General features: G+C 33.9%; 7 protein-coding genes across 8 annotated transcripts in view; 3 read left to right on the top strand and 4 right to left on the bottom strand.

Moving 5' to 3' along the window:
* The window catches only part of LOC106102792 (protein SDE2 homolog), a 1,127-nt gene extending 699 nt beyond the window's left edge, over window positions 1-428 (bottom strand). Inside the window, exon 1 of the mRNA XM_013282375.1 lies at window positions 1-428. Coding sequence (XP_013137829.1) covers window positions 1-316 — 316 coding nt within the window. The 5' untranslated portion in view covers window positions 317-428.
* Window positions 429-1,330: 902 nt separating this feature from the next.
* Window positions 1,331-3,100, top strand: LOC106102847 (ubiquitin-conjugating enzyme E2 C). Its single transcript, XM_013282440.1, has 2 exons — window positions 1,331-1,553; window positions 2,046-3,100. The coding sequence occupies exons 1-2, from the start codon at window positions 1,453-1,455 to the stop codon at window positions 2,473-2,475; spliced, it is 531 nt and encodes a 176-aa protein (XP_013137894.1). The 5' UTR covers window positions 1,331-1,452; the 3' UTR covers window positions 2,476-3,100.
* Window positions 3,101-4,381: 1,281 nt separating this feature from the next.
* Window positions 4,382-7,256, bottom strand: LOC106102850 (syntaxin-16). The gene is made up of 4 exons (XM_013282444.1): window positions 7,093-7,256; window positions 6,463-6,599; window positions 5,829-6,001; window positions 4,382-5,411 (listed from the first exon to the last, which is right to left on the bottom strand). Exons 1-4 carry the CDS (start codon window positions 7,168-7,170, stop codon window positions 4,786-4,788), a joined length of 1,014 nt encoding a protein of 337 aa, XP_013137898.1. The 5' UTR covers window positions 7,171-7,256; the 3' UTR covers window positions 4,382-4,785.
* Window positions 7,257-7,499: 243 nt separating this feature from the next.
* Window positions 7,500-9,456, top strand: LOC106102896 (actin-related protein 8). The gene has a single exon (XM_013282508.1). The coding sequence runs from the start codon at window positions 7,669-7,671 to the stop codon at window positions 9,358-9,360; it is 1,692 nt and encodes a 563-aa protein (XP_013137962.1). The 5' UTR covers window positions 7,500-7,668; the 3' UTR covers window positions 9,361-9,456.
* Window positions 9,457-9,724: 268 nt separating this feature from the next.
* On the top strand, window positions 9,725-12,460 carry LOC106102897 (XK-related protein 6). The gene is made up of 5 exons (XM_013282509.1): window positions 9,725-10,088; window positions 10,208-10,327; window positions 10,617-10,804; window positions 11,074-11,226; window positions 11,852-12,460. Exons 1-5 carry the CDS (start codon window positions 9,832-9,834, stop codon window positions 12,328-12,330), a joined length of 1,197 nt encoding a protein of 398 aa, XP_013137963.1. The 5' UTR covers window positions 9,725-9,831; the 3' UTR covers window positions 12,331-12,460.
* Window positions 12,461-13,776: 1,316 nt separating this feature from the next.
* LOC106102866 lies at window positions 13,777-16,348 on the bottom strand. The gene is made up of 4 exons (XM_013282461.1): window positions 16,109-16,348; window positions 14,972-15,156; window positions 14,223-14,507; window positions 13,777-13,990 (listed from the first exon to the last, which is right to left on the bottom strand). The coding sequence occupies exons 1-4, from the start codon at window positions 16,238-16,240 to the stop codon at window positions 13,891-13,893; spliced, it is 702 nt and encodes a 233-aa protein (XP_013137915.1). The 5' UTR covers window positions 16,241-16,348; the 3' UTR covers window positions 13,777-13,890.
* Window positions 16,349-19,258: 2,910 nt separating this feature from the next.
* LOC106102843 (vacuolar protein sorting-associated protein 28 homolog) lies at window positions 19,259-22,182 on the bottom strand. 2 transcript variants are annotated; one of them, XM_013282438.1, is made up of 7 exons: window positions 22,020-22,182; window positions 21,865-21,925; window positions 21,438-21,633; window positions 21,012-21,113; window positions 20,769-20,903; window positions 19,783-19,920; window positions 19,259-19,485 (listed from the first exon to the last, which is right to left on the bottom strand). In XM_013282438.1, exons 1-6 carry the CDS (start codon window positions 22,024-22,026, stop codon window positions 19,789-19,791), a joined length of 633 nt encoding a protein of 210 aa, XP_013137892.1. In that variant the 5' UTR covers window positions 22,027-22,182; the 3' UTR covers window positions 19,259-19,485; window positions 19,783-19,788. The 2 variants fall into 2 exon arrangements, with proteins under 2 accessions (XP_013137892.1, XP_013137891.1); XM_013282437.1 differs by lacking the exon at window positions 22,020-22,182 and having other exon boundaries at window positions 21,865-21,938.
* Window positions 22,183-23,047: the final 865 nt, after the last annotated feature.

A 23,047-nucleotide genomic window follows, 5' to 3' on the forward strand; every position in this document is an offset into this window, starting at 1 on the left:
CTTCGTTAATGTCACGTAGTCGACGACCAGAAAGATCTCTGCAAGCTTCACGATTCGTGGTTTTCTCAATCTGCGCCCCAATCGCACGTAACATAGACCCAAAACCGCCTTTCCCGCCCACAAGTCTCGTATGCACCCGGACAACGTTTTCTTTACCCAAATGGAATTCATTGGACACAATACGTCCATTTACTGTTATAAATAAGTCATCTTGTGGAATACCAAATGCTTGTGAAATCCTGCATCGTAGATCTGACGTATTTGAACAATCTGAGTCAGAGATGAAATTATTTTCAAAGTAAATATGGCACGCCATTGTTCAGATGCTTATTTTACAATAATATTTTGAAATTGTGGGCCAAAAAATCTTAGTGATACACTATATTGAAAAATATCAAAATGCTAACACGCCACAGTTTGTCTTTTGTTTTTTGTCAATGTCAAAATTTTAAAACGTCAAATATATTTTGTGTAGATTATAAAAAATAAATTGGAGCAGAGATTTGGGTTGCACAATTCCTAACAACAAAATATTCTGGAAAATTATGGACTGTTGAAAATAACTAACATTTCTGAAACCTAACTGTGCCAGGGAAAGTATCCGGGTCACGAAAGACCAATGAAACAAATAATGAGAAACTTTAAAAAATGTTCCCCTTACAAAAGGTCAACAAGTAAGACTAAGAATGTACATTTAAACTAATAACTTTTATGAACAGTAACAGAAAGACAATATATTTTAAGCAACATTAACTTACTTTAAGCATGGTGGTTGAGACTTGATTTTTTCGCTTCCAGTTTATTTCTACAATACGATAGTAAAACGACTAAACGAAATTCTGTCGAACATCAATTTAAATACGCTACAGTATTAATTCTTGCTTTGTTTTATTTTTATGCTACTGGTAGGCGAATCAATCTAATTTCACGCTTAAGTAAACGCTAAAAGTAATAAAAGTAAATGAAAGTGAAAGTAGAAATCTGGTCCCATAATTTCACTAATTTAACACAGTTGTTTGTTCAAAATCTAATCAAATTGTAATTATACTGCTATGCTTATGTTAATATTGATAGTAAAAAGGTAGTAAAGTAGGTAAAATTATATTTATACAAAAAAATCATATTTATATGAAAAATTAAGTAGATATTTGAAAATTACGTTTACCGAGTCGGCCTGAATTATCTTTGTTTATGAGGGTTTTTTATGTGTTTCATTAAGTATTGAAATATTAGGAATACAATTAACTAATTATTTCTAAATAATATTAATATGACTGTAATTAAAAAAATATAGATCGAATAGATGGCGCTTATCTGTGACGTTGATTGACGCCAGCTTTGCTGTCAAATGAATGGGACATCCAATAAAATTAAAGCTTTTTAAAATTAACAGGAAGTCGTTCTTGTTTAACAGACACTTGGTGATATCTGACTTCGATCTGCTTTTTGATTATGGCCCAAAATATTAATCCACATTACGCGTCTTCGTCGAATCCCGCCAAACAAAACGAGGACACAATAAAATTGAACGACAATCATGCTGTGAGCAAACGGTAAGTCTCGAATGTTTTAACGTATTTTTTAAGTAATATTACTTTGCGCTTAAACGATTCAGTGCATAAATCATTAAGCTTTGTACAGAAATACGATATGTAATTTTGAAATAGTAAATTATTACCTACCGTTGCTAGGTTAATTTGTACAAACGAATTGCAATGTTCTTGTCATGTTTGAACAATATGTTAAATTCATACTATTTGCAGATTAAACATGTAAAAAATAACGTTCTAGAACATTTTATTGGTGCAGCCAAATACACCTGAAAAGAGAATTCAAAAGTCTTTGTTTCACGATTACCTTCCAATTTTACGTTTAAACAATTTGTACTACATTATATTAGATAATCAACTAGAGAAAGTTACACCTCATTTACTAACAATATCCATGAACTCAGTGTTCCCGCCGCTCGTTTGACCCATTCGTTATAAAAAAAAATCTGAATTTTTACTATAGACAAAATTTTTCATGCATTCATTATATTTCAGACTTCAAAAGGAGCTTATGGAGTTGATGCGTTGCTCAGATAAAGGAATATCAGCATTCCCCGAAAGTGAAAATCTATTTAAATGGATCGGCACAATACATGGTCCGGAAGACACTGTGTACGCTGGTCATAAATATAAACTGTCCCTTGAATTCCCTAATTCATACCCTTATGCACCTCCTATAGTGAAATTTGTAACACCCTGTTTTCATCCCAATGTAGATACATGTGGTTTAATATGTTTGGATATTTTAAAAGACAAATGGACTGCTTTATATGATATCCGTACAGTCCTCATATCTATCCAAAGTCTCCTAGGTGAACCCAATACGTTGAGTCCATTAAATCAACAAGCATCTTATCTATGGCCCAATCAACCCGCTTATAAAAAATATCTAGATGAATTTTACAATAAGAACAAAGAATCGTAGTTCAGATTGTTAATGGTTGAGTTGCAATGAAAGTTTTTTTTGTGATCAATCGCTTTTTACGGGAATAGGAAATTTGCTTACTTTGAATTAGGGTTCTACTGGCCTTGGTCTTCAATTTCAAATATCTTAATCTCATTTAATTTACTATTAAAAAGTGATTGGATAAAGATTTGACTGATGAATAACAAAATCTCTGTGACTTTTTCTGTTGTATTCTGTAGCCTTGTAGATGAAAATTATTAGATTTAATACTATTTGAGAGAGTAAACAATAATTTTCGTTTTCCAGACATTGTATAATCTTCAAACTAATTTTAATTTTTCAACAGGTTTTTCTCATTTCAAATTAAATGGTTATACTTCTTTTTATTTACCAAAATCACAGAAATGATGTTCCAATGTCTAATACAGAAATTATATAAAACTTTGTAAACTTGCGTTGATCACTTTCTCTAACCAAGTTAATAATGAATATATTGAAAAGTCTAAAATGTTGTTTGTCTAGTAAAATTATGAGGAATTTATTTATAAATTGTACTATATACAGTTTTATTTCAGACAGTTTGTAAACTGACAGATGTACTTTAAGTGATCATTAATATTACATTTCATTAGTGCAATTCAAATACCTCGTTTTATTACCTTTTTTTGGTATCGGGAGGAAATCTTCGAAAGATGCCCTGTCTTTTATTAAGAGAACAGTGTTATGTGAGATTTCTTCTCACTAAAAACCCCCTCGATGGCCTCCCTCAAGTGCAATTTGAGGGTCCCGGGATCTCCAGTGTTATGCACCGGTACCTAGTTAAAAAATGTTATCACCTAGCTGTCACACGTGACTCCGTCCGCACGGAAATATAAAAATCTTAGTAGTCTGTGTTCTTTCAAACTATGTTCTCAATCTATGTCACATCGAGATCCCTCCAGCATTTTAGGCGACAAACTAACCTCCATCTATATAAAATCGCATATTAATATGACCTATTTTAAAGACTTACTGCATGTAGCATTAGTATCTATATTGAGGGTAGGTTGAATTAAAAAAATATAAGAACAATCATAACAGTAAATATATTTCAATCACTTATTTGCTACACAAGTAATGTACAATCGAAGCTGGATAAGCATAAAAACCTATTATCGAGTCACTTGCAGAAAATACCTTTATTGAGATAAAGAATCCTTGGTTATCCAGGTCCGATTGCAAAAGATAATTTATTTAATACAGATAAATATATAATCTTGTCATTTTTAAGTTGGCATTAAAATAGGCTTGAAGCAGAGGTATTTTATGTTATCGACAAATCGTGAAAGTCGCTAGTTTGTAATTTACCTAGGAATATTGCATATCTATTTGATTCACAAAACGATTAATTTTCTTTTTTAATCTCAGCAATCAGATTATTATTCTATTTTTTTTATCCGGACTGTCTTGCCAAATATAAGCTAGTTAAATTATGATTTTATTAACACACAACACATACACAATATACATATATAAATACTTAAAATATCACTGAAAAAACAAGTGTAATGTGAACCTTCATCACATTGGTCGATATATCAAATTTATTACAAAGAAAGCATACAATTTAATCATCACCAGCTCACTATATGTCCCCACCGAGGGGTTCGGAGCCTACCCTAAGTAAGGGTGACTAGGCCATAGTCAACCACACTGGCCCACTGCGGGATGGTTGACTTCACACATATCTTTCAATTTCTTTGCCGATATGTGCAGGCATCACGATGTTTTCCTTCACCGTAAGAACGTCGGGTTAATGTACATATGAAAATTAGAAAATTCGGGATTCGAACCCAAGACCTGTAGATTACAAGTAAAGTGCTTAAACCACTGAGCCATCGACGCTCTTAATATACAAATACAACACAATTTAATAAGTTAATTATAATATACAAAGACAATCACATAGACAGATATTTACAAAACAAAAGCTTAGGACATAATTTAATATGGAAAGATGACATATAGACAGGAATAAAATTTGAGACAATGTAAAAATTAGTTTTACTACTATACTTGATCATCAGCTTACCCCTTTTATCATTGGCTTGCGCCCCCTAATCATAGGCTAGCGTTACCTAATTATCTGTTAGTGCCCCCTTTATTGGCTAATCCCCCCTTAATCATCGATTAGTGCCCCACAATTGGGTTAATCAGTTAATTATCTTGGTCAAATTAGAACACAGTAAAATACACTTAATTGCTTATACAATAAAGATTGGAATCGTAAAAAACATCTCACTTTCATTACTATTCAAGATTTGCATTATTTTATAAGTCCTTTCAATATTAACTCTTCACTATAATTAGTAGAATAACTAATACAATTATTAAAGCAGCTAACATTAAAATGCAGTACATTTTTCTGTTTTTTCGTTGGTATCTTTCCGCTTTTTGTAACTGTTTATACCCTTCGTGTACTTGGACTTGCGTTTGCTCTATGTTATAATCTATTCGGTCCAACACTGTACCTTGTTCGTGTACCATATGTGCCAAATCTTTGAACACTTCATTCAAGTCCACTATAGATCGGACAATTTTATTAACTTCTTCCTCTCTCTCAGCAATCATTTGTGTATTTTCTTCTTGCATTAATAACATCTGTTTTTGACTTAATGCTTGCCTCTGGAACATTCCATCTAGATCTTTGTCGTCTTCATAGCTATGAGATGTACTCGGTAATGAGAATAAAATATCTGTTTGGTTGTTTGTTAATCCGGGAAGTAGATCGTTATCACCTAAACTCAGTTCTTCAAAATTAGGAAGATCGAAATAGGCTTTGGATCTCTCTTCTCGGGAGGTCAATGATTTCAAGTAGTTAGATTGAGCGGTACGAAATGTTACGCTCAAATCTTGCACCATAGTAACAAGAGCTAGGACAACATTGTTTGCCAGTTTTTGTTCAGTTTTGTTACCTGAAATATGTAAAGAAAATTTCATATAACTATGCAGTACAATAGAAAGGAAGATATAGCAACCAAATTATAAACTACTAACTGTTGCTTACTTCGTCTGTGTGAAATATAAAAAATAAAACAAAACACAGGCTATATTACTCACAGATAAATTACCTTTCTAATGGTGAAAGAATTTTTAAAATCAGCCAAGTAGTTTTTAAGTTATTTCAATACATGCAAAATAAAAAAAATCCTCTTTATAATATGAGTATAGACTAGCTTTCGCACACGACTTTGCATAATTAAAAAGTAGCATTTTTCTTCCAGATTATCTCTTATGTCTATGCCAAAATACATAGATAATTATTAGCAATTTAGGCTATAATCGTCAACAAACAAATATACAAATGGTGGATATTTGTTTTTATACTTTACCGTTCAACGCCTGTGCTTTTATAGCTGTGAGATGTGTGTGTGCATGAGTGAAGAGCCGTCCAATCTCTCCAGTCAGTTTGCCGATGTACTGCTGCTCGGTGCTGTCGTCGAGCGCCGGCCGACGGATCTGTCGCTCGTGACGTGTCTGTAGCTCTGATATCTTGGTACGTAACCTGCAATCAGTTCGGATTACAGGTAAAAACTTTAATGAATAAGTATTAAATTTAGTACTGTCAATTTCACTTAAGACATACAAATAAATGAACTAAAATGCCATGTTTGCTGTATGTATGAATTTGGAAGACAATAGTGATGTACGATAAAAATGTTAAAGAGAATTCTTCATCTCTGTACCCTTTAAGGTGATGACTTATTTTTATATTGACAAATGAGCAAGCATCCACTGGAATTGAACAGAATAGTAAAACAACTGCTGCAATATGTTGCTTTTAATCAACAGAGTAAGGGATGCACAGAAAGAGGTCTTTTATTGTACAAACAGGGTGGAGAGAAGAAGAGGACTAAAATTAAGCATCTGGCATGCATCACTAGACTTAAAATTGTTTTCACGTCACACCAGTTTTCTGTATAAATTTATTGGTATTGCACAGAACGTATATTATGATATATGTACCTAGTGATAACATAGTGTGCTTCCTCCAAGGAGTCAGTCCAGGGTGGTGGTGCACCGGATTCTGCCTTCAGCTCTATCCCTCCTTCCAAATCACGAGAGTTTGAACGCATCAAACCCTCTCGCTCTGAATCGTGTGCCTGTGATATTTTTTTTTTTATTAGCTTTCGCAGGCAACTCCATTTGCGTAATTTTAAAAAAGGTGAGTAGCCTGTGTGTTTTTCCAGATTATTTTTACATCTATACCAAATTTCATGGAGATCCGCTCAGCCGTTTAGGCTACAAACTCTAACAAACATCCATCCATCCATCTAAGCTTTCACATTTATAATATTAGTATGAAATGTGATTCTTAATAACTGATCTGTCTTCTTCTACCCACTTCAAAGTAGTTTTTTAGGTTTTTTAATTAATTAAATACTTTGTTTATACACTTGTATTGTTTATTTACGAGTTATGAAATTCAGGAAATATAATGCCACTAGGGCAAAAAGTAGTTTACGAACTTTGTAAAATATAAAGCAAAAATTATTTTCTCAATCAACCTCAGCTATGCAAAAAGTTATAAACGGTTCCCAAAAACCGTATTTGTCTCGTCGACTACAAAACTTTAATTTAATATTGCGTTAGTACCTCAGTAAATATCTGCCGGCTATGGATAGCATTATTTCTCATAAGTATAAACACTTCAGTTAAACTTCGGGACACCATTTTTACTTTTATTTCTGAATTACAATGTTTTTAATAACAATAAACATTTATTAAAATAATCAACTTTCAGGTTTACAAAATCGCATTACAGTAACTTAATGTCAATGTCAATTCAAATGTGACACTGACGTTCCAGATGCAAAATTACGTTTAGAAAAAATATTTAACTTCAACGGAAAAAAATTGTTTATCCTATTTTCACCATTTAGTTACTCATAATATTTTATTCATCATCATATAAATTTTTAAATACCTAGTTTGAAAAATGTTGTCCAGTAAAACTGTTCACTTCTCAACAGTACTTCTTACTTTTTGATGCGTTTATTTGATTTTATTTTGAAGTGACAAAAAAAGATCCTATTTGAATTGAAGGTTATGTTTATCCTTTTTGTTTTACAATTAATTAAACTAATACATTTGTTTGTATAACGCTCAGGAGTCTACCGGACTGTTTGCAATTCTCCTCGAATCTAAATAGTACACAATAAAATTATATAAATGAGTGCGCCGGTTCATGACCCCGGTCCGGAACAATTTCAACAGTTTCCACCAAACAGAATAATAGTTATACATCCTGGTTCATTATATGTGAGAATAGGAAGAGCTTCTGACCTTCTTCCAGTTAAACAGCTACACTGCATTGCTAGGAAACGACGTCCTGGAGGTAAAATTTATCGGGACCTGTTTGTGCCACCTAGCATCCCTAAAACAAAGGAACTGATAGAAGAATTGGAAGAATGTCGCCTTCAGATATCGCACACTCTTCAGTCATGTATGCAGTCCAATGGATCCAGAAGATATGCTACTCCTCCACAACAAATAGCTGCTTTTAACCGGCGATCATTACCGGACAGTGTTAACGACGGTGAACCATGGCCTCAAGTTGAGTGTGATATTATCGTCGGTGATTTGGTCTTAGATGTCGACCCGGAACTAGAATATAATGTTCATTTTCCATATAAAAGAGGTGATTTTAATATACATTCAGAAATTGGTGGCTCTATTTCTTCTGTATTAAATGATTTGTACACAATTTGGAGCTCGATTATTGAATATAAATTAGGTATACCACTTATGGAACTAGTTAAATACAGATGTGTATTACTAATACCTGATATTTACTCCAGAAGTCATTTAAAATGTCTAATGTCGTTATTGCTGAAAGATTTAGGGTTTGGACATTGTTTCTTAGTCCAAGAGAGTGTGGGAGCCACATTTGGGGCTGGCATAGGATCTGCTTGTGTTGTAGACATTGGTGATCAGAAGACTGCAATATCCTGTGTTGAAGATGGTATCTCACATAAAACCACAAGATTACGGATGGACTATGGAGCTGGAGATGTCTGTCAAACACTATCCTGGATGTTCCATAAAAGTGCTTTTCCTTATAAGAATTGGAATGAAAATACTCCAAGAGATGTGGTATTAATGAGAAATTTATACCAAGATTTCTGTCATGTCAATCTTGATGTATGTGGTCCACAGGAAAAGTCATTCCTTGTTGATCACCCAGGTGATGTAATTAACAAATACACACTGCAAGTTGGTGATGAATGCATAATATCTCCACTATCCTTGTTTTACACAGATTTGCTGAAGATAACTGGACAGAAATCAACTAAAATCCAAAGCAGACAGCCTAGCGACCCAGAGGATCCTTTCGATGCAGAGTTTCTCCGAGAAACTGGCAGAAAACGGGAGACTGTAGACCCAATTGCGAATGAAAGTCAACAATTTGAATCTGTGAATGAAAACCAACCAACTGGAAATGCTGATGAAGATATTGTAGTTGACACACTCGATGGTGGTCCCGGAGACATAGTTTCTTTAGCACCTGGTCAGGTCCTAGGTTTAGATGCAGCTATTTTACAAAGCATTGACAGATGTTCAAGTGAAGAGTTAAAAAGAAAGATGTACAGTAGTATTCTGATAGTAGGTGGTGGGGTTAAAGTTCATGGTTTGAATTTATGGTTGCAAAATAGGCTAGCTCTTCAAATACCTTATGCTTATAAGACTGAACAATTAGAAATAGTTACATCTCCAAAAGACATTGATCCAGCAAGTACAGTTTGGAAAGGAGCTGCGGTAATGTCATGTTTGGAGTCAGCAATAGAGTTGTGGATTAATCAGAGTGAATGGACCAAATTTGGTCTCAAGATATTGAGAGAAAGAGCACCTTTTATTTGGTGAGGGGTTATTTGATAAGTTGGGTTCTTACTGCCACTAACAATTAAAATATGTAAGACTCATTGTTATATGAATATGTTAATAAATGTATATGTATAATTAAATGTATTATTACTTAGTAAAATAAATGACTAGGTAAATCACCTAATTTGATTAGCAAAGTTGAAATAAATTGTATAAATGTCTCAGAGTATTCTGAAGTTGATCTTCATATTGGAAAAACCTGTTTTAAATCGTGACGCTTAGCTTGCTCATGTTCGTTCTAAGCACTACGATTTTATTTTGTGTTTATATTAATAAATAAATATCACAAATATATAACCTGTATTTATTTTAATCTATTAATTGAATGTCACATGTGAGAGTGACAGGATGTGTCATACTGTCAAATAATGGCGGGCGAAGATGTTAGTCATAGTTGTTTTCTGTTTACTTTGAATTTTAACATGTAAACAATTATTAAAAAAAAACACGATGCCTAAAGCGATACGTAAAATGCTCCAAAATGGATATTCACACGACGAACCCGATCGAATACCGAATAATATAACTATAAAGAATTTAGATATAATTATGTATGTGGTGGCTATAGTTGGACATCTAGTGGACCTCGGCCTGGATATTAATGTGGCTGTAAGATATTCTTTAGCACAAAAGATGGTGGAGTTCGGGTGGACGTTGACGTTCATCCTTTTACCGGCTTTCGTTAACACCGCTGTCTCCATTCGTATGTAAGTTTCAAATTCATACAAATTTAACCTTACTGAAAGACCATTAAAAAACAATGTAAATTTTAAACAACAATTTTAGAATTCTGTGCATTTGGTAGATACAAACCTTCATGTTTCAGGTATGCTCAAGATAAGCAGCAGGATTCAGTAACAAATGAGATCACGAAGCGGCACTGGCTGAGAATCTTCATCCTAGTTCTGCAACTGGCTCCTATACTCAGATTCACCGATGCTCTCATGTAACCAACACTATTATGTACTTTTTATCTCAAAATAAGCTTTTTTATTCTATCTGCTTTTGCCTCCAAAACTACCTCTGGGTGGATTTAAAAAAACAAAAGTGAATAGTCTATACTTCCAGACTTTGCTCAACCACATTGCCAATCATTGAGATCTGTTGAGTAGTTTAGGCTACAAAAATCTATTTATTTACCAATACTTTCGATTTTATTGGTATGATTTTACAAGAAAATTTTACAAATTTTGCTGGCATATTCTATGTCATAGCAATAAAACCATTACTTTCAGTTATGCAATAAAGTCTCGTAGAGCAGCACGCAAGCGTGACACATCATCTCAGAGGATGTACTATGGGTTAATGCTGAAGGAAGACTCTGATGCAGCTCTGCTGAGGGTCTTTGAGTGCTTTTTGGAGGCAGCGCCACAACAAGTCCTTCAGACCAGTCTCCTGTTCCGAGCTTATGATCAACTTGCATGTAAGTTAATTTTAAGAGTATATTAGAGTAGGAATTCTAATTCTAAGTAGTATTTTTATAATAATAATTATTTCAGACATCAAAGATTCATAAATTGTTTATGTCCAATTTTTTGTATTCAGTTCAGAAACTCGTAGATAGGTGCTAGGCTTTTGAACGTAATCATCGCTAGAATTACAAAAACACTAAGAAATGCAAATGCACTCAAAGATGTGTTTACACTATTCCAGTGAATTACAATCTAGATTAATATGTGCTTTGTGTTCCAGTGCATCAAATCCTGTCTATTATGTCATCGGTGGTGGGCATGGGGTGGTGCCTGGCGGCCTACCAGCGCGCGGTGCGGTTCGCACAACAGGATAAGGAGAATATGGGCTGGTGCGGAACAGCTCTGCATACAGCATGGCACTTCCTTGTTACATGTGAGTTACTAGAATTGTTGTTTTTACACTTTTAATAGAATTAATGTTTGCAGCTCAGTTGGAGTAAATCAAGAGATGGGAGGTAGACTATTTATTTATTTATTTATTTATTTATTTATTAAGATAAACCAACAGGACAAAATTATAACACATACATTTTTACACGATACAATAAGTAACATGCAGATAATTTGTCCTAATTATAGGTTTACACGACATACATAGAAAAATAACAACAACAACAACAGTAACAACAGCTATTGATTAAGGGGAAAGCATAGATGATGAAGGAAGGGGAAGCAGACAAATGATCAGGGGGAAATTGTAGACTGTCAGAGGGGGAGACAGGTCAATGATCAAGGGGAAATTATAGACTGTCAGAGGGCGACTGACAGTGATCAAGGAAGAAGGATAGATGATTAAGGGACAGGGCAAGTACCCAATGTGTTCTTCTACACTAAATTTCATTGAGATTCGTTTAGCAGTTTAGGCTATAATAACTTTAACGAACATCCATCCATCTTTTTGCATTTATAATATTAGTAATATACGAACAGTAGTTTGTTTTGTCAGAAAGAGGGTAGTAAGAAAAAAATCTTATTTTTTGATTTTATTCTATTTGCAGTAAGTCGAGTGCTATCTATAGCTATCATCGCCTACCTCTACCCGTACTGCACGGTGTTGGCGTGCAGTTGCCACGTGCTAGCCATGTCCGTATGGCTTCAGATATGCGAGCGGCCGCCATTTTGTGCGCATAACAAGATGGCGGAGCTCGCTTTCTCGCTCGCACTCGGCGGTGTCTACCTTTTCACATACATCCTGCCGGTGGAAGGTAGGACTAGATATAGATATACAGTTTACTATACTATATGTTTCTTTCAGAATGTAACTTGCACTATTTTATGGTATTTCTTTGTTGATAATGCTATGAGGTCTTCGTTGTACTTTTATCCAGTTTTAGTGCTGAGTTTTGTGCCGTTTTTGTTAGGTTTAGTGTTTATGGTGATTTATTATTCATTCTTTCATCCGAAAGTTTGTGATAAAAGTGATCAGATTGTTGTTAGATATAAGAATGATGAAACTGTAATGGAAGTTAGTTCATAGCATATTTTTTAAATATTTTTTTTAGTTTTTGTTAATTTAATAATATTTCTTGTACCATTCCAACTATAGTGTGTCGAAATACTTTAGATTAGTTTGACAATTCACTTCAAATTTAGTAGTGATGGGTTGTGAAAAATCAGTCATGAATCTTATCGATTTTCGATTTTTATTCTTATAGATAGATAGTTGGAATTGATAGACTTAACTTGTAAATTAAAAAAACACTGTTTTCTCAAATTAATAATGACCATAACAAATAATGAGAATAAAATAAATGTTTACTACTACAGTACGTAATCGAATTGGATTTCGCTATTATTTCTGTCATCGCTAAATTCTCTACACTATAATCAATACTAGAATTGTCCTATAAATTAGTTAATAAGAAAATAATAATTGTAGTTGAGTTTGATAATTATTTAAACCGAATATCGATAGTTCAAAATTGTTCACTGCGTGTTTGTTTCGTCACTACGATACCCGTCTATTAAGTATGGTATTTGCTTTCATACAAATTGAATTCTATACTTCATATGCGTCATTTATCAAACTAATCTATCTTATTTAGACACTATAAGCTGTAGGCTTGTGTTAAGAAAGGTTTACAATAGTATAATGGCGGGATTCGAACCCTCGACCTCATGAAAATAAATCCGTACCTCAAACCATTGGGCTACTGCGCTTTGTTTTGGATTCTGAAAATCTATAATAATATAATTTTAGTCAATATTTTTAATGATCTGAATATTTGTTATTTTCAACACTCGACTGCCAGTGATTTTTTTAAAAGTATTATTTTTATATAATGTTTGAAAATAGAAATTTAATTATTTGAGAATATGCTTAAGGAAGGAGTGGATTCAGATATGACGGCTGATAGAGATGTATGGAAGAGCACATACTGTGCCCTCCGTAAGGGATAAGGGCAAGTGGATGATGGGTGTTTGAATATAGTTTTAATAATAATGTACTGAGTTGTACTTACTATAAATGTGCCTTATTAATTCTTATTTTATGTAGTTATAATTTCCACTTGGATAATGTCTTCATATTAAATGTGTCAAATTTTGTATAAAATACGTAAAACTTAAGACTGTTGTGTATTATTTATTTTTTAAATTACTATTATTGAGAGAATCTCGCATAATGTCTGTATGCAAAATATTTTTATTAAATATATTTTTAATAATAGTTTGTGTTTTATTCAAAGTGTTGAAAAGGTTTGCTTCATTGAAATCTCTGTTTTGTTAAAATCGCAATATTTCTTAATAAAAGATGGGAAATAAAAACCCTTACTTTTTAGTATTGATTTTTTATTATCAGTCTTGATCTATTAATCTAATTTATTATCCTATTTAGTATTCACATATTTTAAATATTCTAAACAAGAATTTCGAAGATTCGAGAATTTTAAAACATTTCTTACATTCCGTTACAAGAAAGGGAGAGAATATATACAATAAGTTACAGGTGAGAGCGCCATCTATACTTCAAACAATACGTTAATTTAGCAAGTTACAAATAGATTAAAAAAAAAACATCGAGTAATATTTTTTGGATCTAAGAATAAAGCGTAGTAATAATATCATGGGGCGTGAGGTTTGCGGCGATAAGAGTTAAAAATAGCGGCTCTTTGGTGCTTTGTCGACTGGCCGATGACCTGCAGAAAACATTAAATAAAGTTATTTACTTTGTCACAATAAGTATATTGTATTGTTTTAGTCGAGTCACTTAATTGTGCTTTTCAAAAATCACACATTTATCTGACTCAAAGGACCATATCGATAAATTTATATTTAAAGAAAAGCTTTTATTTTTTAACTTCAAAACAAAAGTCTAAGGGTCTTTATATTTTTAGAAAACTGTATAAAGTGCAAATACAAATTACTCACTTTTCCTTCAAAAGAGTAACAAGTGGGCTCCATTTCTTAGGAAATTTCGTCTCATGGAATTTCCTCCAGCGATCTTTGACCAGATCGGATACGGATGCGTTCACAACTTTGAGGAATCCGCAAGAGTTTGTGAACGCGTCGACTAAAACTTGGTCGAAAAAATTCGGTATAAAGTCGTCGAGACACTTCCGTACTCCGAACAACGTTGCGTTCATATCCTGCGCGTGTTGGCGCGTCTTTATCTCAACAATCGCGATCAAGTTTGCTTGCATCGTTTCATTAAAACTGAAAATAATATTATTTCCTATACTAATGTAATAAAGCGTAAACACATCTTTCTTATAAAGGATGTCAGCAATCACAACATATTTTTCAATAATTCTATTTTTTAATAAGAAGCCTTAAACTTAAGACACGCTATAGGCTACACATGATAACGCTTTTTAATTTAGAGGGTGAATAAATTTGAAAATATTGACATACGAGAAAGGGACATAAACTACAATACAATAGCATCAAAACAAGGTTGCCATGGCAACGGCAATTGTAAGCCAATAGCAGAGGCCTTGGTTGTCATTTAAGTATTTTAGTTTTGACATTTACAAATGATAGTTCTAAGAAATGTAAACAATAGAACAAGATGTTATAATTTCGTGCTGTTGAAGCCACACGGGAACTGCTAATAAAATAAATAACTAGTCTAAACGATTGAATATAAAATAAACTTAAGTTTTTTAAGTAAAACTAACAGAACGGCTTGGTGCAGCAAACAGTGGGTTACCGCGACCTCGTCCGGCAGCTCGTTGTAGCAGCGATTCACCACCTCGAAGTTACGTGAGTCCTGGAAGTTCTTGATCACGTCGTGGAACTGGCCCCGGATCTGATCCACCTTCTCCAAAGGCTCCTTCAGACAGTGCTCGATTACGTCCACCGTCTAAGATTTTGAAGCTTTAGTAACTTCTTTCACAGAAGACCATTAAAAGATATGCGAAAATAGTAATGAGGTTTCACAAGTGAAGACAGAATTTTTAATTTCAGGATTAATGAAATAAAGTTAGTCTATGGTTATTGGTTCCTTATTTAACTGTATAAAGTTTCTGTAAATGTCCCAACATCAAGTGCCTATAGTCGTTTACTAAGCCTTACGTAGCAAAACATAATTACAGTTATGACTTACGATAAAGTTAAGTATTGTGACCTAAACGTGAATACCTTACATCACGTGTATATCACACGTGATGCAATTTTTTTTTATAACATAAGGTGACAAACGAGCAAGCGGTCACCTAAATTCACCGAAATGAAAAGCGACCGCTGCCCAAAAACATCCGCAGTTGCAGATGTGTTGCCTACCCTTAATTGACGGAGGAGGAGACGCACATAAAGAGGACATTTCCCCTTCCTATGCGTCTCCTCCAGCATCAAATCCACTTTTCCTTTCCATCCTTTCCTCTTAAGGTGGAAAGGGAAAGGGACTAAAATAGGGCCTCCGGCACAACACTCATCAGACGAAACTCGGAATTGCTTCTACTTCACGCCTGTCTTCTGTGTGGTCGTGGTATTACACCGGACGAGCCGGTACATTCGTGCAAAATGTTAAAGCGGGCTCTACCACTGCCCTAAACTATCGCACAACTGCTTAGTCTCGCTTTGATTCCTATGAGCTTATATAGAGGAGCGAAAACTACACGTTTTTAGTTGTTGACCTAAACAGTTGAATGGATTGCGAAATAATCGACAATCGCACTGCAGTTGTGTGACAGTTTAGTTAAAGTTGTGCGTTTAAGAGATTTACTATTATAAAATCCATAAATGTTTATTACTCTGTCATAGACAGCAATAAGAGATGTTCGCAATTTATTAGGACTACAGAATGCGTTTCTTACCTCTTCAATATTAACCACGTAATTAGTAAAATCATGAAAATATTTGATCTTATAGAATTTAACAATCGCACTCCTCAGTTCTCTCGCCATCTCCTCGTTCATGATATGCACGAGGTCTAGGAAGGTGTCCATCACGTGCAGGGAGCGATTCTTCAGCGTATTGTAGTTGTCACGACCTTGGACGAATAGTTTCTTTGTGATGGAATAAGCTTCCGAAACTAAATGATATTTCTCGTCTAAGTTTTGGAATACGTCTTTAGTACACTGGAATTTTAAAATTAGAGAATCATTTCAATAAATCGAGCTAGAATGAGAATTATGAATTTATTTATCTTACCTCTTTTAAATAGAAAAGTGTTATAAAAATAATAACTACATCGCAAACTTTCATTAAATTCATCACATAAAAATTACATACAAAAAGCTTTTATTTAAAAAGATATTGGTGACTAAAATTGTTTTTGCTCAAATTAAAAATATTAGCTAGTCTATGGTCACGTCACGTTTCCCGCCGCTCGTGTCGTGTTAGCGAATATGGAAATACGTAATGTTATTACATTTACGATGCAATGAAAGTTTTTAATTATTATGTGGTAATACACGTGTTTTTAGCACGTGATCTTCATCATGTGATCGAGAATGCATTATTAAAATTAACAACAAAATATGTTATCTTAAACTATCGAAACAGAAATACCTATAAATGCAACATAAACTTTGATGTTATTGACAGAAAGTGGTATCACACGCTTTTTGTAAATGTTTCGGATGTGAATTATTGTAGTTTTTCTACAATCACGCTGGCTGAATAGTTGATTGTATATTTATTTATATCTCTCTATTTATACTCTATACTAATATAATAAAGTGTAAACACACACTTCTTTGTTGCCTAAGATGTCAGCAATTACAGCATATTTTTGAATAGTTCTTTTTTTATAAAAAGCCCTACACTTACGACACGCTTTAGGCTATGTATTTTCACGCCAATAAACTTAGATGAAAATATTTTAGATAAAATACCTAATGTGGAAAAGATAAGTTGCTGCCAACATTAAGGAAACTAGATTGCCAAAGTTTGTCATGTCATGTCAGTTTGACACTTACTATTGATAATTTGACAAATGTAAACAATAAAATAAAATTTTCATAGTTTCATGCGGATTGGAACAGCTAGTACTAATATAATAAAGTGTAAACACACGCTACTGGTTGCGTAGAATGTCTGCAATCACAGCATATATTTTAGAATATTTTTTTAATGAATAGCCCTACACTTACGACATGCTTTAGACCATATATTTTTACGCTATCAACTTAGATAGTAAATTATTTAGAAAAAACTGTCATGCGGGAAAAGGACAAAACTACAAGCTGACATCAAGGAGGCAAGGTTGCCATGGTAACGGTAATTTTTTTTCAATGTCATAAGCCTTTATTGTCACATGTGTATTTAAAGTTTGCAACTGACTTTTAACGGAACATAAACAATAAAATAAAGTTTTTATAATCAGATAGGTATGAAGGATAGTAACTTCTAGTTTTAAAAATAAAAAAACAAAATCTAAATATGAATCGTTTATTAAAATAATATGCTTAATAATACATTTATATAGCATAAACAAATATTATGTATTTTATTATAAGAACACCATTCAGGTGATCAAAGAAGAATAACTTAATGGTAATTACTCCTTTCTACTCTGTTCTTTAGACAGTGTATTGTAAATTTCAACCATAGACATATAATCTATAGATAGACCGGACAAAAATATGATAAACTTCCAGAGGTTTTTTATTAGGATAAATTTACTCAATGCTACAATCATCATCATCATCATCATTACCAGCTCACTATTCGTCCCCACTAAGGGGCTCGCCAACCCTAAGCTAGTGACTAGGCCAGTGGTTCTCAAGCACTGCGCCGCGGAACTTTTGTGTGCCGCCAAATTTTGCATATTTTATGTCAGAAACTATTTATGCAGTGTGTTATAGAAAGTAATTTTTATCTTTTTCTTTGTGCGCCACTAAATTTTAAATTACTTTAATATGTGCCGCAACAAAAAAAGGTTGAGAATCACTGGACTAGGCCTTAGTCAACCCATGAACTGCGGGTTGACTTCACATATATTGAATTACCTTGTCGATTGTGAATCACTATATTTCCTTCACCGTAACAACGTCGGATAAATTATGTACATGAAATTCGAAAATTACATTGGTACAGCGGGATTCGAACCCAATACTTGCCGCCCTAGACAAAGTGACTTTCGATTAGCGATATCGCTTGTAAAATCGACAAAACGTGTCAAATTTTATAGGAATAAATTAGAGTTGTAACCGAACTCCGCTTCCGCATCCGCAAGTGCATAACTTCCGCAAGAAATGATAACTCCGCATTCGCATCTGCATCCGCTTCCGTTAAAATGGCCTCCGTTACAACCCTAGAATACGTGAGAACCACGTGACCTATTGAATGTTGTCAGTTCCATATATTTTTGACTTTATTTTTATAGCGATAATCGAATATTACTTTGTCTAAAGGGTTACAGATTACAAGTCAAATGCTTAAATGAGACATCGACGCTTTTAATGCTACAATACTTAGCAAGGGCGGTTCCAGCTTTGGCGCAGGGGGGGTCACATAGTCGTGGTCAATTCTACCAGCTCAGGGGGGGGGTCACACCCCCATTACCTCCCCCTGGATCTGTCGTTGATACAGAATGACATTTGGTAAATGATTTATCGTTCGTCAAACTTTGACACTCCATCTACAGATCCTATATCTATTAGATGTTAGGAATAAAATTAGTACCGTGCTATAGAATTGGCGCAACTCTAGATTATCGGCATAAACGGCACGTCCCTAGCTGACAGCTGTCAGTGTCTCAAGAAGTATGGATAGATTGGCGCGTAACTTGAGTCTTGACGAGAAGTATTGCTCTGAGTTAAAAGCAACAGTATCAATTAAATAAGTTGTCTAATATTAATAAGTGAGCTGTTAGATCTTAAAGTAATTTTTAAAATCCAATTACTAGATTATTTATTTAGTTTTATAGCTTACAATAGGGCCTTTCCCACCACTGGCTGATAGAGACTCAGATAGCTTAAAAATCACGTCACTCTCAGATAAAGTAACAAAAATCGATATTTCCATATTTTACTTGTTGGATTGTTATCAGACAATTTACAATTTGGTGGGTCAGGCCCATCTTTTTAAATTCTCTTATACATGCTTCAAACACTATTTATGTATCTATTAAATTGTGTAAAAATTGAGTAACATTTAATACGCTTATAATTATCTTAATTTCATTTGAGATATCAAAAATGACTTAATATTTATTATAAGAAGCATTGTTGAGCTTTTATTTGATCTGAAACAAAATTTTCATTTAGAATATTAGTTAACAATATTAAAATCTTACTATTATTATAAACTAGCTTTCGCCCGCGACTTCGTCCGCGTGGAATTAAAACAGATTAAAACATATAGCCTATTTTACTCACTGATAAGCTTTTTAATAATGTAAGAATTTTTAAAATCGAAATAACTCAAAAACTAATGGGACGATTTTAAAAATTATTTCACCATCAGAAAGGTAATTTATCTGTGAGTAACATAGGCTATATTAATTAAAAAAGCCACACGGGAATAGCTAGTAGAGTCTTACCAGCATTCAGTCCTTGTGGAGGAACTTATTGAAGGCTCCGTAGGAAGTCTCCAAGTCGAACACCAGCTGCCGGACCTGGCTCTCCGACAGCTCGTCCGCTGCAGACATCTCTGACAGCTTGTCCAGCCATTCTTGTACCTGTAAGTTATTCTTCATTACCTCTTACACCGAGAAAACCCAATCCTAAATATTTCTATACTAATATAATAAAACGTAAACACACTACTTTGTGGCGTAGGATGTCAGCAATCACAGCATGTTTTTGAATAATTCTTTTTGTAATAAAAAGTCCTACACTTACGACACGCTATAGGCTATATATTTTCTAACTATTAAAGTTAGGAGTTAAATAAATTGGAAAAAACCCCCACATGGGAAAAGGACCATAAATTACAAGCTGGCAACATTAAGAAAGCAAGGTTATTATGGTAACTTGAATTTTGACCTTTGCAATTGAAAATTTGACAAATGTAAACAATGAAATAAAGTTTTTATAATTTCATGCAGATTAAGCCGCACGGGAACAGCTAGATTTTAGTAATTGGTTTTAAATTTATATTTGTATACTTCATTTTATATTGGTTGTTTTAAAATAAACGTATAAATTTAGCCATGTGGGACGTAAGATTTTGATTGTAATTTTAACGTTTTAACTTTTTATCATATTAACATTATAAATGCGAAAGTTTATATGGATGTTTGTGAAATTTGGTACAGATGTAGAGGATAATCTGGAAGAACACATAGGCTACTTACTTTTGTTTTTGTTAATTTCACGCGGACAGAGTTGCGCGCGAATTCTAGTAAATAAATAAAGAATGCATCCTAGTCCCTGACCCTAAACATATCAGGGAAACGAGAAAAAATAGCGTAAAAACACAATATATTGTTATATACCATGTCAGCAATCACACAACATTTTTGAATAACCTTTTGTAAGATTTAAACTAGATTTTTTCAATTTTTGAGACCATAAACAAGGTTACCTTAACTTTCCCTTCAAAGTCCTCGGGCAGCATGCTGAGATGATCCATGGTGTCCTTCAGGTCCCGCAGCTCCGGCTGGATCATGTCCATAGCGCGCAGTTCCAGGCGCAGCTTGTCCATTAAAGTTATGAACAACTGGAATTACAATTATTTTTAATGTAGGTGGGCTAGTGGTAAGTATTTCGTCTATAAAATTGATTCAGGAGTACTAAGTCGTACATGATCAAAAAGTGATTTACTTACGGAGACAATCTCAGCAATGTATTTATTAGTATTGCCTTTATCGTCTTTGATCAGATTTGGTCGGTTCTCACGTATCCTCTCTAACGCGGCTGGACAATCCAGCTGTAAATTTAATTCAAAATAATTAACATACAATGAAATAGAAAAAAAACATGTATAGATATTAACTTTGTATCAAAAGTAAAATAGAATGTCAAAACAATAATTACAAACTACTGTTAATAGCTTGATAGCAAATTATTCTTATTTGACAGTCTTCACTAGATTCTACCACAATGGTAGCAAAAATATGACTCAGATCTGTATGCTAGAGGGGTAGGCAGAGACCATACACCTCCATTTAACTAGAACAACACAATTCTCTTGCTTCCACATACATCCACAGTTTTGGTTATTTATATTATAAAAATTATTAAAAATATTTACCCTGAACTTGGTAACAAAAGCTTCTATAGTGGGAAACTCATCTCCCTGCACCTGTTTAAAGGCCACTCTGTATTGTACCAGCAGTCTACTGCAGGCCGCCATGTACTCCTGTGCACGCACACAGTCCCTCATGTATGCCTTCTCTAAATGCTGTAATGTGCTCACTACTGCGTATAACTCTGCCATGTTGTCATGCCTATAAATTGTTCTTGGTTAATAGAGTTAAGCATAAAAATGAATAAAATCATCTGCTGTTTAATTGTACTTATTCAATTCTTTAGATTGACATTTCGAACATTTGACTTGCTAAAACTACAATAAGGGAATCAATAAATATTTTACAGTTCATGTAACACAAAAGTTTGATAAATAAATAAATTAGTGAATTTAAGGTATGTGAAATTTTAAATGATCGTCTTTTACTTACTTTTCACGTTCTCTAGCATTTCTGTAGAGTTTAACCTCTTCGTAAAGTTCTGGTCTAGTATCTGGAATGTACATTCAATTTAACAAAGCAAATATTCGAGGAAAATGTAAGAAAAAAACAAACAATCGATGACTCAGTTGTTCGTAAGTTTTTACCTTGCATATTTATCTTTGTATTACACAAATTGCAGGAGTATTAACGATAACTGAAAATAAGCTTAAGTAAGGTGTACGTTAAATAAACAAGTTATTATATTAATTTTATCAAATTTTATTCTAGTCTTCGCTCGCAAACAAAATTGACACATTGATAAAATTGACTGCGACAAGTCAGAAATTCTGACATTGACAATACTGAGATATTGTGGCCGTAAATTACAGCTGTTATACCTTTTATAGCAGCTAAAATGAAGTTAACAACGATGCAGCAATCAAGTGAGGACGAAATGAATAATGTTGAAATTTATATAAAATCTTAATTTTAAAACAAAAATCACAAATTGTATACGAATTCTTCGTAACTCGTAACGTTATAATCTCGGGATGACGTAATCAACCAATATGGCGGATGACGCGAGCGCTCCCGCTCACCCCGCACCCCTCAAGTAGTTTTGTCGGATGGGTAACGCAAGTTGCACTTGTCCCGGATGATTTCGCCGTGTGATGAATGAAAATAATCGTCGCTTTTTTCGGTGCATGGATTAATAACATAAACTAAATACTTAAACTCGTATCGTTTGTGATTGTGGTGCATTTAATGTGGATACGTTGTGTGTTCAACGAGTTTTATCATTTACGATACTGTCAACTGAAACCGATGTTTTCGTGCTAAAAACACGACGTTGTGCTGTTTTCGAAAACTACGAGTGTTTCAATTCTTCTTTATGGGATCTTGTTGCTAACCAGGTCAGTACAACGGGTAAAGGAATTACGTTAGTATTTGAAATAGTAATTTGCATACTAGAGTTGTTTCCGGTGAAACAATGTTTTGCATTGATAAATGTTACGTTCTTATCTTGTTTTTATCGCTATAAATACCGGGTGTACTGCTACACCTATTGTTTATTTCGTTACGTGTATTTTTTCCTATTGGAATGCGCTCGGCGTGAGTTTGAAGCGAGGTGAGGCTTGGGCGCGGCGTTGGTTGTCCCACTTTTGATAAACCTGGGCTACTTGGCACGTAT

The sequence above is a fragment of the Papilio polytes genome, unplaced genomic scaffold (assembly GCF_000836215.1).
Source record: "Papilio polytes unplaced genomic scaffold, Ppol_1.0 DF823901.1, whole genome shotgun sequence".
Taxonomy (NCBI): Eukaryota; Metazoa; Arthropoda; class Insecta; order Lepidoptera; family Papilionidae; genus Papilio; species Papilio polytes.

Excerpts from the sequence above, each read along its gene's own strand:
- LOC106102847 (XM_013282440.1), top strand. The coding sequence starts at position 1,453 with ATGGCCCAAAATATTAATCCACATTACGCGTCTTCGTCGAATCCCGCC. Across the intron at positions 1,554-2,045 it reads AATCATGCTGTGAGCAAACG|ACTTCAAAAGGAGCTTATGG; the intron begins GTAAGTCTCGAA and ends ATTATATTTCAG.
- LOC106102850 (XM_013282444.1), bottom strand. The coding sequence starts at position 7,170 with ATGGTGTCCCGAAGTTTAACTGAAGTGTTTATACTTATGAGAAATAAT. Across the intron at positions 6,600-7,092 it reads GCCGGCAGATATTTACTGAG|GCACACGATTCAGAGCGAGA; the intron begins GTACTAACGCAA and ends AAAATATCACAG. Across the intron at positions 5,412-5,828 it reads AAAAGCACAGGCGTTGAACG|GTAACAAAACTGAACAAAAA; the intron begins GTAAAGTATAAA and ends TACATATTTCAG.
- LOC106102896 (XM_013282508.1), top strand. The coding sequence starts at position 7,669 with ATGAGTGCGCCGGTTCATGACCCCGGTCCGGAACAATTTCAACAGTTT.
- LOC106102897 (XM_013282509.1), top strand. The coding sequence starts at position 9,832 with ATGCCTAAAGCGATACGTAAAATGCTCCAAAATGGATATTCACACGAC. Across the intron at positions 10,089-10,207 it reads ACCGCTGTCTCCATTCGTAT|GTATGCTCAAGATAAGCAGC; the intron begins GTAAGTTTCAAA and ends TTCATGTTTCAG. Across the intron at positions 10,328-10,616 it reads AGATTCACCGATGCTCTCAT|TTATGCAATAAAGTCTCGTA; the intron begins GTAACCAACACT and ends CATTACTTTCAG.
- LOC106102866 (XM_013282461.1), bottom strand. The coding sequence starts at position 16,240 with ATGGACACCTTCCTAGACCTCGTGCATATCATGAACGAGGAGATGGCG. Across the intron at positions 15,157-16,108 it reads ACGTGGTTAATATTGAAGAG|ACGGTGGACGTAATCGAGCA; the intron begins GTAAGAAACGCA and ends TCAAAATCTTAG. Across the intron at positions 14,508-14,971 it reads TTGCTGCACCAAGCCGTTCT|TTTTAATGAAACGATGCAAG; the intron begins GTTAGTTTTACT and ends TATTATTTTCAG.
- LOC106102843 (XM_013282437.1), bottom strand. The coding sequence starts at position 21,938 with ATGTACATTCCAGATACTAGACCAGAACTTTACGAAGAGGTTAAACTC. Across the intron at positions 20,904-21,011 it reads ACATTGCTGAGATTGTCTCC|TTGTTCATAACTTTAATGGA; the intron begins GTAAGTAAATCA and ends TTGTAATTCCAG. Across the intron at positions 19,921-20,768 it reads ACTTTGAAGGGAAAGTTAAG|GTACAAGAATGGCTGGACAA; the intron begins GTAACCTTGTTT and ends AATAACTTACAG.